Below are 18477 nucleotides of genomic sequence, written 5' to 3' on the forward strand. Positions count from 1 at the left end.
CATCAAGAATGAAGTGAAAAATTATAGAACATAGGGGGATTGTCTCATCACTGCTAGATCGCTCAACACCAGATAGCCGTGGCCAGTTTCCTTAGCCGAGATTCACCTACCCTGTCATAGCATGTGCTGTGCTTGCTGCTCTGCAGTCTTTAGAATAGGCAGGTGTCAGGGAAGCATGCCCATAATGCCTGCAATTAAGTAATAGGCGACTTGCAAAATAGTGCCCGCTCTCTTCCATACACAGCCATGGCTGAACCACTCACTAGCAAATCTGGTAAGAAAATAACGCTGACCTCCACTGTTACTTGGGCTGCAACAAGCCTGGGCTGCAAACAAGAAGACACAAGACAGAGCGCTGTCATGTTTTTAGCACAGCTTGCTTTCCTAAGTAATGTACCAACAAGATCATAATATACATCATATAAATACATCAATTTGTAAACAAAATGTTATTTTTAATATAGTCATTTTTAAAAACAGTACAAGGATGATAGCATAATTTTAGGCGTAGTGGCTGCATGCCTTAGCAATGAAAAACTTTTGTCAGAAGTTAAGCAAAGTTTTGGCAACGTAAAAATGTGCATCCTCATTGCTAAAGCATTCCTGTCCGGGGAGTGCTAGGAGTTTGTCTTGGTGTGACGTAAAACTCTCCACACATTTATATAGTGCTAGAGAGAGAGGTGATGGGGGAGTAGTAGTGGCCAGTGGAGAATCCTTCCCTGAAATGAATTTCTGGCTACGTCACTGAATGTCTGCAATGCCTTGTAATAGCAATAGGTCTCGGATGGAAACACTATAGATGATACCAGTGAACCTATTGAGCCTATTCCTGTTTAGTGAGGTGATGGATGTTTTCCCAAAGAATTATAGAAACTGTACAATGGAATGTTTTGTACCACCGGCAATAACCATGCTGTAAGAAAACAGAAAGGCTGAGCTTAAATGTTGTAGGAAATCTCTTAAGAGGCGCGAGGATAGGTAAAGATGACTAACTCCTGTATTCTCCACTCAACCCTCCACCTGGATTCAAATGCACAGCAGCCCCACTCCTTGACACGGCGGTTGCTTAGCTTTGATTAAACTTCATGTCAATTACTGTGAAACACAGCGTCGTCTTCAGTCAAGGGGTGGCACTGCGCTCATCTCAGTGGAATGAAGCTTCCAGTCATAGATGGTTTCAGAATACAGGGAGACCTCACATTTTACTCTCTTCGTCGTGAAATCTAGACACCAAAGCCTCGGTTTGAACAAGTAATGCTTTAAGCGCTCTCTCATGCATATGTTTGCTTTAAGGCAGAGTCAGCTTACTATTTCCTGCTTCTGCCACATGCAAATGACACAAAAATATCTCAATAAAATGATTGTGATTTAAGTGGTACACACTCTCTGCAATGTGATTAAATGTTTGTAATAAAAGAAGCACTACTCATGTGCTGGTCAGCATCTGCAGCAATATGTTCACCGAGATAGCTTTTTTGTCTCAATATATTCGATATTGTTGCAAATTTAAGAGGTTTTGCAGCTAACATGTAGCTGTTAACTTGTGTCTCGAGAACATACAGCTTTAGGTGAGAGGAGCGCTATGTTGCATGATACAAAGGAACATTTTTAGACTGCTTGTTTTATTTTTGTGCGAAAAACAATTGCGAAGTTTTTAATTGCAAAGTAATACAGTAGGTGTTGGCAACGCGAACTAGCCATGCAATGTGTATGCATTAGAAATGAACTATCCAGATGAGGACTCCCCACCCCACTGATATATGCCAATGCTATAATATCAAATGCTGTGACACTTAACACATATGGTGACTAAAAAAAAGGATAACTAAAGCAAGAGCAGCATTATTAAAACAACAAGATCAACTGCAAAATTTGTACAATTTTTCTCAAAAGTTTTGTGGCCTAAACTGTGGCCTCACACACTGTGGGCACTTTTGCTAACAACCTACACATTTCATTAGTGCTAATTCTAGCTTCCCTTTAGCTTCTAGCTTGATTCTAGCTTCCAGCTCAACTGCAATGTTTTGAACGTCAGGGCATATGTGCAAGTGAAAATTAGTTTGTGATGGCCATGTGGATCTGTTTCTCTGCCTGAATAATAGGGAGAGGAGGGCAATATAATTGCCTTGAGAACTATTAAGCAGAAGCAGCATGGTGGATGAGGAGCAGTGGCCGGGATAAAACATTTCAGGAGTTCAATGTAGTAAGGATACAGGAGTAATATGATTAACTTCGCGAGAATATGAGGCCATTATAACACTAAGGTAAACAGACCGGCCCATCACAATGAATTTTCAAATTTTGTAACTGATCTAGAACACCTTGCACGGCTGCTGTAATTAGGAAAGAAAAAAATGTAGCATTGTCTTAAAAAGACAGCTTTTTTGTTTGTTTACTCTGCTATGCCACTGTACACATTATTACTATTACTTTTTTTTTCTTTTGGAACAGAAAGTCACCATATGCCTGGAGGTTTTAGATCACCTTCTTGGTGTGCTCCCGATATATGAACAGTTCGAAAACATTAACATTGTTGCTTGGTTTATTGCCCAAGTAGACCGGCACGTAACGACTGACTAAGGAATCAGGCGTGTGTATATGGACACCCTGTATCCAATCAACCCCTATATCCATCAATTTTGTACAATTAGACCTCCATATATTGAACTTTAATGTAACAAACCGTTTTACTTTGCAGAACTTATTTGGTGTGCATATGGAAATCTTCAATTTATTGAATTCTGTTTATCTGCAATTTCAATTTACTGAAATTATAAATTCTTCTAAAATTTAAATGAGGATATGTGTTGCATTTGAAGTGTAAATTCTATGGACGTACAAGCGCTTTTCGGGAATAAAGCTTCACGATTTCCTTCCCAAGTTTATTCGACTTAAGGACAAATTTCTGCAGCAAAGTTATAAAACGACCACAGGTGACAAGCAGCTGAATGCGAGGTATCTGGTACAGACCGACGGGGGAAAACTTACAAATCACAATAGCACACATTCAGGCGAGTATGTAAACAGGCGAACTAAGCAGGGAACAAAAACAACACAGCACTGCTTTCATAGGTCCCGAATGATCAGAGTTTCGGCAGAGTTGGTGCAAGCACGCATCCGCAGATAAAAACGGGCTCCCACCGTGCATTGACCAATACTTCGAGAGCTGACGCCTACACAATAACCGGGGTAGGTTACAGCACTTGTTTCTGCTCTGATCGTATGGTGTTCGAATGATGTCGCGACAACGCAAGTACTTGCAATAGGGGCGACGACCTTCCACAACTCCAGAACATCACAAAAGACCGTTTGCACATGTACTAACCAGCCAAACAAACTAACCACGGCAGCGAAGACCACTTAAATCGAACATACAACGCAGAAACACCTTGTAAAGGTTTCACCATAGAGAAAGGTTACTTTTGTTTCACAGACGCTCACAAGAAATTCAAGAAATGTCCAAAGCGCACTACCACCGCCTTCTAAAAATCCAACGGGAGCCAAGCCAAATCAGTAACAAGTTGGCTATTTGGGTGAACGCAACGCACCCGTTCGAACCACCGGGTACGCGCAACGCCGGCCTAGAGACAAGACACCTTGAAGACGCGCTTGGCAAGTACCATGGAGTTTCTCACTATAACACCTAGTAAAAAGTATCAGCGGGCCGCTAAAGTTGGAGAACAGACGACAAGGTTCGCGCTCGCTTTGAAACAGTTGGTCGTCTGTTCTTGCTTTTCTTTGCTCGGTCATGCATTGTGGGTGAGTAAAGATGTAATATGCGTGAATGGAATCATTTTATGAAGATTTTACTTTGAGAACACGTTATTTGCGTAGCCAAATCCACGTTTTAGACGAAGCCTCTTACAACACCAGCCAACACGAGCCTCGCAGACACATATACCTATAGTGTACTAGAATACACTATAGTACACTATACATATACCGTCATTCCCATGACGGCACGGTGCCCCCTTAAGAAACTCCCATAGACGGTGGCGCCAGACTACCCTCTAGGTGTTATAGTGAGAAACTCTATGTCACGACCTACTGGAACTCCAGACCTGCACAGATATCCGGCTTCTATGGGAGTCTAGAAGCGTATGGTGAGGGGCTAGTTGGTATGACATTATGAGAACAAAGAAAAACTGCGCAAAAAAAGCACAAGACAGAGAAAGAACCACACGACACAGGCGCAGACTAACAACCGGTTTAATGCTCTTGTGGTTGGTGCGCATGCGTTCTGTTGTTGGTAGGAAAGAGGCGTTGGAGCATTAAACCAGTTGTTAGTCTGCGCCTGTGTCGTGTGGTTCTTTCTCTGCCTTGTCCTTTTTTTGCGCAGTTTTTCTTTGTTCTCATTCTATGGGAGGAGCTTGCGCCCACTTTCGTTCAATCGACGGCCGTAGGTGGCGCTTTTATAACCTGTTCGTCAGTAGGTCGTGTCGCGGACGCTCCTGTGGACGAGGCTTCAGCGACTTCGCTCGTAGCTAAGTACTCTTTTATCTTTATTAGCTAGTGTTTTGAAGTGTTTTCTTTTGCATGGAGTAGGGGCGCAAATTTTGAATTTTTGGTAGGAGTAGGAAACGTACCGGCTTTGTCTAGGTCTGGCGGCTCCCCCGTTAGGCCTAGGGGGTAGTTCTTTCAGCTAGCTCTTCGGATTCTTACATGGAGTAGGGAGTGATAATTCTTTGTTTTTGCTTGGGATAGCGGTCGAGGTCGGGTTTGCGTGAGTGATTTGGCGAACTTGATCGTTGGGCCTAGGGACGTAGGCCTAGCGATGAAATCGAAAAACGTGAAGGCCGCGGGGGACGGGGAGCAAGTGCAGTGCGACGAGTGCCTGCGCTGGTGCTTCCTCGACGAGACTGAATTCCAGAATTTAGCAGAAGCGGTGGGGTCTAGCTTCACGTGCAGGTCGTGCGAGGGCGTCAGGGAAGCCGTCCAAAAACTGGAAGGGAATTGGGCGGCTAAGTTTGAAGAGCTTAAGGCAAACCTGACGGAGGAGCAGGAGAAGCGGGTAGCACTGCAGGCGAAGGTTGAACATTTCGTCAAGGTGGAGGCGGCCCAGGCCGCGCAGTTGGTGAGGACTGTGGCCGAGCTTGGGGAGGCGAAAGAAAGGAGCGCCGAACTGCAAAGGCGGCTTGACGCTCTTGAGACTCGGGCAGCGGATAATGTCGGGTCAGGACACCAAAGCGAGGGCGAAGTGGGAGGCAGGGAGCCAAAGCAAGCGGTCGCCAGCTCGCGGCCGGTGAATCGGCGTAGCTATAGCGAAGCAGCGCAACACGCCCTGAGTGAGGCGACGCTGCAGCCACAGGAAGCCGGGAAGCAGGGAGAGGTAGGAGAGAGTGAAAGGGTGATTATCGCTGGCGACTCAAACATGGCTGGGTGCTCAAAAGCAATTGTGGAGAGGGTGAAAGGCGACAAAAGAGTGGTGGTAGGGACATTTCCAGGGCAGACACTGGGTTCTGTCATGGAGCGAGCAAAAGAAAAGCTCACGGAAAATGCCCACGTTCGCAACCTTGTCGTAGTAGCAGGTGGGCTAAATGACGTCCCGAACAGGAAAGGGCAAGGACTAGCCCAGCGCTTGGCGAAGGGGGTGGACGACTTGCGCGAGCTATCCCCTCCCAAGTAACCACGGATATCCGGGCGACGTCCGACGGACGTCCTTTCTGGATATTCGGGATGTCCGTGGGATATCCATGAATGTCCGACGTACGTCCGAGGGACGTCCCTGGGAAATCCAAAGGTAATCGCTTTGGCATCCGTAGTACGTCCGGCGCGGACATCCAGCATGGACATTCAGGGGACGTTCAGGATATATATATATATATATATGTGTGTGTGTGTGTGTGTGTGTGTGTGTGTGTGTGTGTGTGTGTGTGTGTGTGTGTGTGTGTGTGTGTGTGTGTGTGTGTGTGTGTGTGTGTCTTCCCGGGGATATTCCAGATATACACATGCCTTGAAGCGACAATAGTGGCCGGGACACATTCAAGCACCGGACCATTATATGTATTACATTGGTCTAATGCTTGAATGCATTTTTGTTTTAAATAAACGAGAAATGAACTTACACCAACTTCCACATACAATTAAACGTTTATTGTCACCTTATACATAAAAAGACCAATAAGCAGATATATGCGTACTGTTCAAAGAACAAATAAATACACGGATAAAGAAAAAAACTTGCAATTTCAATAGCACAACACAAGGTAGAGAACAGCAGAACAAAAATACCTATTGCCCACCCTGCTTTGACATTTGAGTTTGCAGCATGGAATAAAAAGAAAGAGCAAAAATACATCAATTAGCATTAAGCAGCGAAAGCAACAGAAATGACCAGAAGGAATTAATCTTGACTACATCACTTCACTAGCACTCTGCGACACGGGCACAAAAAATGACATTAACTGGCTAATGCCTTAAACTTTAATGTCATTCGCGGGGTGCCACACGGACATGCTTAATGGTATTGCAGCTTAAATGTTATTCGCGACGTAGTGCGTTCTCGTTAGTCAACTTGCCGTCAAATGCGTACTCTCGTTCCCAATGTCTCCACATTCTGACGTGGCTAAACGAACTATTAGTGAAGAACAATCAATATATTCTTCACTTTCTTTAAACAATAGCTCTTTCTCGTGGCGTAGTGCGTTCTTACAATTATTAAAACTCACTTGGCCATCGAATGCGTACTCTCGTTTACAATGTCCCCGCCGTGGCCGTAGTGACCATATTCTCACGATATTAAACAAACTTGTAGATAAAAACAACTAATATTTTCTTCAATTTTTTAAAAGGAGCTTTTTATTTTCGTAGAGATCAGCAGGCGATCTTGCCGCTACTGACGGCTACAGCTCTGATCATGAGCGCATTAGCCAGGAGAAGCTGTTTGCCAGGAGAATCAAAGGGCGCCGATGAAGAGTCCGCGGTAGCTAAAGCAAATGTAGACTCCGGGGTCCTGCTTACCAGAAAACCCGCATTGACTTGTGCGTACACCTCTCTTAAGGGATCCTGTTCCGTTTTCACAGCGAAGTGAACCATCCGAAGCGTCATGTAGAGTATATCCATCAGGGAAGCAAGGCACATTGTCCTTAGTGCGCGTAGTCTCACAACCACCGTCCTGAACTTCCGATGTCGCCTCGGTGCAGCGACCAGCATCACAAGGCGTAAAAATGTTAGCAGGGACAGCCCGACCGCACATGTTAATGCATGCGTGCGGGGTATACGCGCCACTGCACAGCTCTAGACTTGCGAATTCTCGAGCTGTTGACTGCTGGCTGCCGGTGCGAGATCCGAAGTCCTCGAATATCGTCTTTGTTTCCAGCGACGCTCGTTTTCGCGCGTGCGGCTTCTCCCGCAGTCTAGGCATCCTGTGAAGAAAACACATTTCAATACACAAACGAATTAAAAAAGAAATCGATGTAGCTGTCATACCTTGGTAGCTGAGTAGGAGACTTCAGCAGGCACGGAAGGTGACAAACGCTGCTCCGCTGCCCTTAAAACGATCGCATTCCTTTCTCTATGATCGCAGAATGAAAAATGGCTTGGCGACGATGGCTAGAGCTTGGATTGGATTGGATGAATGCAGCGTTCTGCTTTGCCAAGGTTCTAACACTTCCACGTGCATCTACGCAAACATAAATAGGTTTTTAAAATATTCTATTATTACACAGTGAAATATTCACTTATTCTGGGAATATTCGGTATCTGATTTTCGAGTTTTTAGTTTCTGCTAAGCTGTCCGCGCCAGAAAAACATAGCCTTTGCGATTACTGTCAATGCATGGCGGCTCTGACGCAATATAGCTTTCGTAATCGCTTTCAACGCACGCAGCCACCAAAAGCGTAGCCTTTGAGATTTGTTTTTGTTACCTATAATGATATTATTGTATGCACAATTGAACACTGCAGACAACTTCCTGTTTTAAGAAACCAGCCAAAAACAGGCGCACACAGGAAACATACGAGAAGACAGAAAAGAGGCTGGAAGAGGCCTGTCTTGTGTATGTTTCCTGTGTCCGTCTTTTTTTTTTTGCTGGTTTTTTCTTAATACAATGCACCAACTAGCCCAACAACGTGTTTTACTTCCTGTTTCAATGATAAACCTGAACCTACATAGCCTAAGTCCAAGTTACATGTTCGGAGGTCAGGACCAAAACTTTATGATCAGGAACTTTTCATAATGAGGGGTAACTTGAGTGCTTGGCTCTAGGTCGAATAAGTGGCTTCAAATGGGCGCTTATATATTCTGCTAGTCATCCACAAGCATTTTTTTAAAGGAAACTACAAATTGTTTGTATGACCCACCGATAGAAAAAAAAATCGTATTTTAATACTGCGATGTTAAAGTGGGCAGAATTTATATCAAGTTGGAAATATATTTATTTTGCTTTGAAAAAAGAATGAACTGTGTCCGATAGAGAACAAAAATAAACAAATATAATATGAAAAAACTAAAATTTCCGGCAATATATTTATGCTAGTTTATATATAACTCACTAGTGTATATCCTGGGCATGCCTATTTATGGACAGCCAGCGGACGTTCAAAATGGGATGTCCCATGGACATCCCGGTGGGATGTCCTTCGGATATCCAAACAGGATATGGACTTCTCCTGTACGTCCCACGGACGTCCATGTTGGATATCCGGATGGATGGACGTTGGGACTTATGGTGGACGTCCCACGGATATCCGTGGTTACTTGGGCTCAGGTGCAGATCCCCTCAGGGTGGGGTCCCCTCAGGGTGGGCTCGGTGGCTGTGCCACAACACGCACCAGTAACCCACTTCTATTCATCATGCAGGTTTTCCTTTGCGCTGTCGCACGCGTGCTGCTGCTCTCGATGGTGATGTCAGCGAGCCTCGTGAGGGAACCGCCGAATCTGCGCACAGGGATTGATGTGACTAGTTGGCGCATACGTGTCGACAGTCATTCCGCCTCTCCAAATGCGCCACCACCTCAAAACTGGAGGCTTGAGCAATTACCGAGAGCCATGCCGTCATCGACAACGACTGCAGAGCAAGCTATAAAGGAACCACTTCCATCATCCGCGTTCTGTGGGCTCGGTGGCTGTGCCACAACACGCACCAGTAACCCACTTCTATTCATCATGCAGGTTTGTGAACCAGACTACTTGTATACTAAGAGAACTAGCAATTACTTTTTGGTGCAGCTTCCGAGCCCGCAGTGCTGCTTTGATATTGTTTGTGAGTGTCTCAGTGTATTTAGATCTATTTTGTTACAGTCAGGGGATATTGAAATGAACCCTGGTCCTGGTACTGATGCTGTGCTTGCCGAACTGAAAAAACTGTCCGCTGGCCAAACCACAATAATTGCCGACATGCAGGGCCTTAAAAGCCAATGTACGGCTACAAGTGCTGCACTCGTTGACTTAAGCAAGAGGTTAGCGGATCTAGAGGGCCATTATCAGAAACTACTACCATTGCAAATCGAGATACAGACCATAAGGACAGATACTGAGCCAACAGCAAAGCTTGTTCACACTCTGAATGCCCGCGTTGACGATGCAGAGAATCGCTCAAGGCGAAACAATCTTGTGTTTTACGGCCTTCCTGATACAGCAGCATCAGAAACGTCGGCCGCGTCTGAAGAAAAAATTTTACGTCTATGCTCAGACCACCTGAACGTGCCACTTGAACCTCAAGACATTAAATTATGGGGTTTTACGTGCCAAAACCACTTTCTGATTATGAGGTACGCCGTAGGGGAGAACTACGGAAATTTCGACCACCTGGGGTTCTTTAACGTGCACCTAAATCTAAGTACACGGGTGTTTTCGCATTTCGCCCCCATCGAAATGCGGCCGCCGTGGCCGGGATTCGATCCCGCGACCTCGTGCTCAGCAGCCTAACACCATAGCCACTGAGCAACCACGGCGGGTCAACCTCAAGACATAGAGCGAGCGCATCGTGTTGGTCGCCATTCTGCTAATCACCCGCGCCCACTAATTGTTAGGTTTAATCATTATAAGAAAAAAGAAATGGTGCTCTCTAATGGGCGCAAACTTAAGGGCACTCATCTCAGCATGGGTGAGGATTTTTCCCCGGCAGTTAGGGACGCCCGCAGGAAACTTGTTTCGTTTACGAAAGCAAAATCTGTGCCATTTTCTTTGCGCTTTAAAACTCTTTTCATTGGTTCTAAGCGCTACGTATACGATGACACATCGCAAACAGTGAAAGAAATATAGCAGTCATCGCATCATCAAAAAACAAGCCATCCCCCTCGAACGAAAAGTATAGCGCATGTTTCCCTTTCAATAATTTATACTAACATACGAAGCTTCATTCCAAAACGAGAACACGTGTCTAACCTCGTGCTGTCGTCTAACAGCAACATTCTTGTACTCACAGAAACGTGGCTTTGTAGCGAAATCTATGACTCGGAAGTGTTGGCTGATTTGCCAAACTTCAGCGTCTTTCGAAAAGAACGTGCTGGGACTAGAGGAGGAGGTGTGCTTATTGCCGTTAGTCAACAGTTATCGTGCTCTTCCATTAATATCACATCAAAATTAGAAATACTGTTTGTTCTATGCCACGCCGCCCCACAGTCCGTAATTTTAGGTGTATGTTACAGGCCCCCTCGCAATAGCGCCGACTTCGCTCGTAATCTAAACAATGCACTAAATGTGGTTTGCTCTCGCTATCCTAATGCCGACCTGCTTCTTTTTGGAGACTTTAACTTACCAGACATTGATTGGGCACAACGCAGCACCCTCTCTGGTAAGCCAAACCGAATCGAGAGATTTTCTCGACGTTTGCCTCAACTTCAACCTGACACAACTCATATTAGAGCCAACGCGTGTCACCCAAGACACTGCAAACATATTAGATTTACTACTGGTCAACCGTCCAGACAGCTTGTCGTCCATCACCTATCTTAGAGAAATTAGTGACCACAAGGTCATCCATGCCTCTTTTCGCTTTGCCCCAGCTCTGCGGGAGAAGCGGGAGAAAACTATACACTTATACGACAAAGGAAATTATCATGCAATATGTGAACATTTACAGAATTTTCTACCTTCCTTCCAAGATACGTGTCATAACTGCAGTATTCATGAAACTTGGCTGATATTCAAACAAAAAATAAACAACTTAGCGAACCAGTTTATACCCAAAATCACTTTTCGAACACATGAACAAAAACCATGGTTTAACAATTCGTTAAAAAGACTAGAAAACAAAAAGAAGGGCATGTATCGTGCCGCAAAGTGCAGGATGAACATGTGTGCATGGGAAAAATACCACACTGCTGAACGCGCATACCTATCAGCGATTCGCAGGGCGAAAGATGCATTCTTTGGTGATGACCGTCGGAAACTTTTGATCAATAACACGAAAAAATTCTGGCAGGTGATAAACCCTCAAGAAAGGCACGGTGTAACACTTACCAATGAGGGTGGTGAAACGGTCGACGATGTAAAGTGCGCGAACCTTTTTAATGCAGCTTTTGTCTCGGTATTTACAGAAGAGCCTACCTCGTCCCCTTTTTCTTCGCGTACTAACGAAACGAGCGTTATGCCAACCATTACATTTTCCCCAGATGGTATCTCATCATTAATTGACAACGTTAAACTCACATCGTCAGCCGGCGTGGATAACATTAATTCGAAACTGTTAAAGAATACTAAACACGTCACCGCGGTGTTTCTTTGTATGCTATTCTCGCAGTCACTTTCAACTGGTGAAGTACCACATGACTGGAAGGTGGGGAAGGTTGTTCCCATCCACAAATCAGGTGAAAGGAATTGCCCGCTTAATTATCGCCCCATTTCATTAACGAGTGTGCCCTGTAAGCTCATGGAACACGTCATGTACACAGAAATCATGAAATTTCTCGACTCGAACAAATACTTTCATTCTTCACAGCATGGGTTCCGCAAAGGCTTTTCCCGCGAAACACAACTGGCCATTTTCCTGCATGATATTCACACTAACTTAGATTCTAACCTCCAAACAGACGCGATATTTGTAGATTTTGCAAAAGCATTTGACAAGGTACCGCACCAACGTCTGCTACTAAAACTTTCTCTTGCGAACCTTCACCCTGACATTTTGCGATGGATTGAAGCGTTCCTAACAAACAGATCTCAGTTCGTTACAGTTAACAACCGCGCATCTAACCACCTACCAGTGACTTCCGGTGTAGCGCAAGGATCAGTTCTTGGACCCCTACTCTTCTTAATATACATTAATGACCTACCCCTGCATGTGTCTTGCAACGTTCGTTTGTTCGCAGACGACTGCGTCATTTATCGAACAATTACTAGCACATCTAATCAAGACTTACTTCAGGAAGACATTAACTGTTTACAGCAATGGTGCGACCGGTGGTTGATGGAACTTAATCCTAAGAAATGCAACTTGATGGTATTTTCTCGTCGGCGCGACCCATTTCCTTACCAATACACAATTATTAACATTCCCGTGTGTGCTGCACAGTCTTACAAGTACCTAGGTGTTACTATATCTAACGACTTATCCTGGCGAACACACGTCAGTAACATCATTTCATCTGCTAACAAATCGCTGGGTTTTCTCAAGCGTCATCTAAAACGCGCCCCCAAACCTGTTAAACTACTGGCCTACCAGTCAATAGTCTGACCGAAATTGGAATATGCATCCGCCATATGGAATCCGCACCAAACATATCTCATTAACGCACTCGAAGCCGTTCAAAACCGTGCCACAAGGTTCATCCATTCTAATTATTCATATGACGTGAGCATATCTTACTTAAAGAAAGAATTGAATTTACTTCCCCTTTGTACGCGCCGGCGCACTGAAACTCTTTCACTTTTCCATAACTTTTATCACAGCTCGCTTAATCAACCACCCTATATCCTTCCCGCAGCCCGAACATCTCATCGCACATGGCACACTTTTCAAGTGGGCCGCCCTCGCATGCGCACTGTTACCTTTTCCGCCTCATTCTTTTGCCAGGCCGCTACAGATTGGAACAATCTGCCCCACCAAATCTCCACCATCATTTGCCCTTCTACGTTCGTGGAGAGTGTCACTGCGCACTTTTCACAATAGAAATGACTTGTGTTAATAGACTTTTATGCTCGCGCAACTTTAGTTTGTATTACTTAGTTCTATGTATTTGCGCTGACGTATGTAACCCTTTAGCACATGCAGTTTTTTGTTGTTGTTTGCGTGTTCACTTATGTATTATGCAAATTATGTACTAATGTATTCCCACCCCTTATGTAATACCCCTATCCAGGGTCTTTAAGGTAATAAAATGAAAAATGAAAAAATGAAGATCGTGGTGTGCACGGTGCCGGAGGTGCCTGTGCGTGACAGTCAGGTACAAAGAGCCGTAATGGCTGCCAATGAGGCAATATGGAAAATGAGCAGAGAGAGGCTTCGAGGTTGTCGAAGTAAACAGGGAAGTGAGAAGTTGTGGTGGTTTTAAACGAGATGGGATCCACTTCAATTACAGGCTAGCACGAGAAGTGGGCTGGCGACTTGGGGGTCGCACTGTTGCTTTTTTAGGGGGCCCGCGGGCGCTCAGGAGGTCAGAGTAGGTAGTAATAAAGAAGGTCCCCTAGGGGAACATCAGAAGAGCATCGCCGTCGATAAGAGAAAAAGGAGGAAAGCAAGAACAAGAGCTCGCCATGCAATAGGCTACATAAACATGCAGGGCGGCAGAAGAAAGGAAAAGTGGGCAGAGATTGAGGAGCAGTTACATAGAGAACAAATAGGGGTGTATGCGGTTACAGAAACGCACCTTAGAGACTCAGAAGAGCCGCCAGTTATTGAGAATTATATATGGGAAGGGTGCAACAGAACTAAGTCGGAAAGGGAGGGGGAGTCGGAATGCTCATCCATCAGGGAACCAAATGGAAAAGAGTAAATTCACAATGTCAAGAGCATCTTTGGTTATCAGGTACAATGAGTGGGAAAGAAACTTGGCTTGGAGTTACGTATTTGTGGACCGGAATAAATTGCACAGAGAAGAATAAAGAGTTAGTGGAATGCATAAGCGCTGATATTAGGGGTTTCGGGAATGGTGCTGAGATAGTCCTATTAGGTGACATGAATGCCCACATACAGGATTTAGATGGCTATACCGACAATAACGGGAAGTCAATGCTAGACCTTTGCGAGCAACATAACCTCGTGATCGTGAATACAGGGCCTAAGTGTGAAGGACAGATCACGTGGGAAGTGGAAAACCGGCAATCGACCATTGATTACTGTCTGATGACAGAAGGAATTCATGATAAGTTGAGAGAAATGGTCATCGATGAGGAAGGGTTTAGCAGCATAGGGAGTGACCATAAACGGATCATTTTGAAAATGGGATATGTAGTTGGGAAAGAGAGCAACGAAAGCAAAATGGCCAATCCAAATTTGAACGCTGAACAAATAGCAAATATAGTCACTAGAGTGGAGGAAGAAATTGGCAAGTCGCCAAGTAAGGGGTGGGAATATGGTGAGCTTCTAAGTGTAGTAACGACAGAAATACGGAAAGAGAAACAACATGTTCATTGGAAAGGACAAAAGAAACCGAAAAGCTGGTGGAACAAGGAGATACGAGAAGCGATCGCCGAACGGCAGAGCGCATCTCGAGAGCACAGGCAGGCAAAGAAGGCGCAGTAGCCACAGGATGAAGTAACCAGTAAATGGGAAATATACCGGGAGAAAAAGTCTATGGTTCAAATACTGGTGCAAGCAAAATTAAAAGGTGAAAGTGAAAGTTGGTTGTCAGAAATACGTGAGAAAAAGAAGGCCGCACCTAGAATATTTTGGAATCACATAAAATTATTAGGCAGGAAGTCAACAACAATACAACAACATATCCTAGACGAAGATGAAAACAGACTGGAAGGAGAAGCAGCAATAAATTACATCCAAAAAGTAACAGCCGAATCTTTCCAAGGCAAGGACGAGGTTGTATTTGAAGAAAAAAAGAGTATGAAAGAGACCCAAGGGGGAAAGGAGCTAGTGCTTACAAATTTAAACTGGAAGAAAGCGGAAGAGAAAATTCCTAAGCGCGCAGCCACAGGGCTAGACGAGGTTCCCGTTAGGCTGATAAATGAACTGTGACCAAAAAGTTAGGAAGCTCTCGTGAAAGCAGTTGAAAAAACTTTAAAAGATAGACGAATACCAGACAGTTGGCGACAAAGTAGAATGAATTTAATTTATAAAGGTAAGGGGGAGAAAGACAGAATTCACTCGTATAGACCGTTGACCATTACATCGGTAATATACAAGCTAGCAATGCAGGCAATCAAATTAAAGCTTCAAGCATGGGCAGAAAATAATGGCATTTTGGGAGAGCTTCAGAATGGCTTTAGAATAGGTAGGCGTTTGGATGATAACTTGTTTGTTCTTACTCAGTGTATTGAAATATCAAAAGCAGAAAGCAGTCCGTTGTATGTGGCCTTTTTGGACATTACAGGAGCATACGACAACGTAGACCGCAGCATTTTGTGGGATATTCTGGAAGGGGAAGGCTTAGGTAACGATTGTATACAGCTTTTGAGAGAGATTTACCTAGAAAATACTGTTTGCGTTGAATGGGAAGGGATGAGGAGCGCGGAGAAAGTTCATATCAACAAGGGACTGAGGCAGGGGTGGCCTTTATCCCCGCTGCTGTTTATGATGTACATGGTGAGGATGGAGAGGGTGCTAGAAGGAAGTAATATCGGGTTTAATCTCTCATACAAACAGGCAGGTACAGTAATAGAGCAGCAACTCCCAGGTTTATTTTATGCGGACGACATTGTGTTGCTCGCAAACAAGCAAAGTGATTTGCAACGTCTGGCTAATATCTGTGGACAGGAAGGCAACAATTTAGGTTTGAAATTTAGTGTTAGAAAATCAGGTGTTATTGTATTCAATGAAAACAGTGAACAGACTGTGGAGATACAGGGCCAAGAAATACCTCGGGTAACAGAATATAAATACCTTGGTATATGGATAAACGAAGGCAACGGATATATGGAAACACAGGAAAAAACCCTAACAGTAAAGGGGAAGAGAAATGCAGCCATAATGAAGCACAGAGCGCTATGGGGATACAATAGGTACGACGTCCTCCGAGGTATGTGGAAAGGGGTAATGGTTCCAGGACTTACTTTTGGAAATGCGGTTGTTTGCTTTAAATCAGGGGTACAATCAGGACTCGACGGGAACCAAAGGTCAGTGGGTCGCCTCGCATTGGGCGCTCACGGGAAGACTACAAATGAAGCTGTGCAAGGGGATATGGGCTGGACTAGTTTTGAAGTGAGGGAAGCTCGCAGTAAAATTGAGTATGAAGAATGGCTGAGGAATATGGAGGAAAGTAAATGGGCTGGGAGAGTGTTCAGGTATCTGTACAGGCAAAACATTGATTCACAGTGGAGGAAAAGAACTAGGAAGCTTACCAGCAAGTATGCGGCCTGTGGGGTGGGCAACACAGCAACAAAGAAGGTCAAGCGGAAACTCAGAGAGGCTGAATTAATCTCATGGGTGGCAGCAATGGAAAAGAAACCTGCCCTGAGTAACTACTTAAGGGGAAAAACGAAATTAGGAAAGAAACCATTTATGATAACTCAAAGGGAAGCTCATTACTTTTCGAAGCGAGATCGGGATGCCTTAGAACACGCACCTATAAAGCGAGATGTAAGAAGGAAGAAGAAGCATGTGCTTGCCGCGGTAAAGCTAGGGAAACGACGGAGCATATTTTATTAGAATGTGAAGACGTCTATCCAGCGGTCGATTTAGGCACCACTGGCCTCCTTGAAGCCCTTGGGTTCAGCGGGAGCAGTGGTAAAGCAAACAGGTCCGCAATAGACATCAGTAAGAGGCGATTGGAGGATTGGTGGAAGAAAAGTAGGGAAACGACAAAGGACGGAGATGTACAAAAGCACAGTTCGCAATAGGGTGTCAGAAAATTTGGACGTGGTAGTTCATAGTGTTTTTGTTTTCATTGGTTAACCTAGGTAGGATATTAGGCAGCATAGTAGCAAGAGCTTGGTGGCGCAAGCCACCGCCCCGTTCCAAAGGGGATGCTCATAACATCCATCCATCCATCCATCCATCCATCGTCTGCTACGCGGTGGGCGGCTGTGCGGCGTTGTAATTAGTACGGCAGCTGTGGTGTTGTGACGAACTGCTTGTCTAGTTGATGATTTTTGCTAACACAGTGACATTGATGTCACAAGGCTTTGATCGGTCACTTGGCTCCAAAAGTTGACTGCCCGAACCTAAAAAATGTCGGAGCGTGTAGTCCGCTGCTCTCTAAAATAGCGTTAAATAGCCGCTCCTATTGCCTTTTTCAAGCAGATTATTATAAACCACATTCTGTATAGATTTCGCAAAGTACACAACAGTTTTATTCTACACGTTGTAAAATTCGCTTCTGCGCTCTTTAGAAACTTGAAACCACCGTAATGTTCGACGACAGAACGATTACCACTCATTTCCTGTTTTTCTTACATTTAACAATGAAATACATGAGAACGATAATAGCTACTTTACTTCCGTATTTAGTGCAGATACCTTTATTGAAGCCCTCAGTGAAACTGACTGGTCGCCAATTAATTCTATGTCTGATCCCGAAGAAGCACTAAGGAAATTCTGCACTTTATTTTTATTGGCCGTTTCGACTAACACACGCACTGTAAAATGTGGGGAAAAGTATAAATATCCTCGCAACCCATGGATGACGGACGGTCTTCTAGAAAGTTTAAGAAAGAAGGAAAACATGTACAAGGAAACTAAACGTCAGCCCTTTAATACTAGACTAGCTAGACGCTATAGTAGATACTGTAAATTACTGAATGTTTTACTAAAACAGGCAAAAAAAAGTACTACGAAAATAAATTTGATCAGAATAAAGATAACCCCAAAAAGCAATGGCAGTTATTGAACACTTTTCTTAACAAATCGCCTATTAATGCCTCTATAACGAAAATAAATTACAAAGGTCTCACTCTTTCTGACCCCAACGAAATTGCTAATGCTTTTTCGGACTACTTTTCTTCTGTTTGCACTAATAACAACATACATGCGCAGTTGCATAATACTTTGAGCCGTACGACACAATCATTCTTCTTGTTACCAGCTACACCAAATGAAGTGCGCTCCACAATTGCTAACCTTAAAAATACAGGGCCTGGCTTAGACAATATTTGTGTCAGGCATTTAAAACTGGTTGCGCATTTAGTTTGCGACACGCTCTGTAACATTATTAACCTTATGTTCAAAGAAGGTGCATTTCCTTCATTTTTAAAAAATGCCAAGATTATTCCTGTTTTTAAAAAATGCGACAAACACACAGTTAATAATTACCGACCAATTGCAATTCTGTCCTGCCTTAGTAAACTCATTGAGAAATTATTTGTTAAACGTCTTAATAACTACTTAACAAAGTTTAAATTGCTAAAGAACAATCAATTTGGTTTCCGCCCAGGAAGTTCCACGAATCTAGCTGTTCTATCTCTAACTGACTACATAAAAAAATGTAT

The 18477-nt window shown here is 44.1% G+C and overlaps 1 protein-coding gene and 1 long non-coding RNA gene across 2 annotated transcripts; one reads left to right on the forward strand and one right to left on the reverse strand.

The window, feature by feature from the left end:
* Positions 1-6770: 6770 nt before the first annotated feature.
* Positions 6771-7487, reverse strand: LOC139047631 (uncharacterized). Its single transcript, XR_011507274.1, has 2 exons — positions 7429-7487; positions 6771-7364 (listed from the first exon to the last, which is right to left on the reverse strand). It is a non-coding gene; the product is annotated as an uncharacterized lncRNA (long non-coding RNA).
* A 1618-nt stretch (positions 7488-9105) lies between these two features.
* Positions 9106-10318, forward strand: LOC139047632 (uncharacterized). Its single transcript, XM_070521478.1, has 2 exons — positions 9106-9663; positions 9910-10318. Exons 1-2 carry the CDS (start codon positions 9106-9108, stop codon positions 10201-10203), a joined length of 852 nt encoding a protein of 283 aa, XP_070377579.1. The 3' UTR covers positions 10204-10318.
* The last annotated feature ends 8159 nt before the right edge of the window (positions 10319-18477 follow it).

This window comes from Dermacentor albipictus, chromosome 7 (genome assembly GCF_038994185.2).
Source record: "Dermacentor albipictus isolate Rhodes 1998 colony chromosome 7, USDA_Dalb.pri_finalv2, whole genome shotgun sequence".
NCBI classification, from domain to species: Eukaryota; Metazoa; Arthropoda; class Arachnida; order Ixodida; family Ixodidae; genus Dermacentor; species Dermacentor albipictus.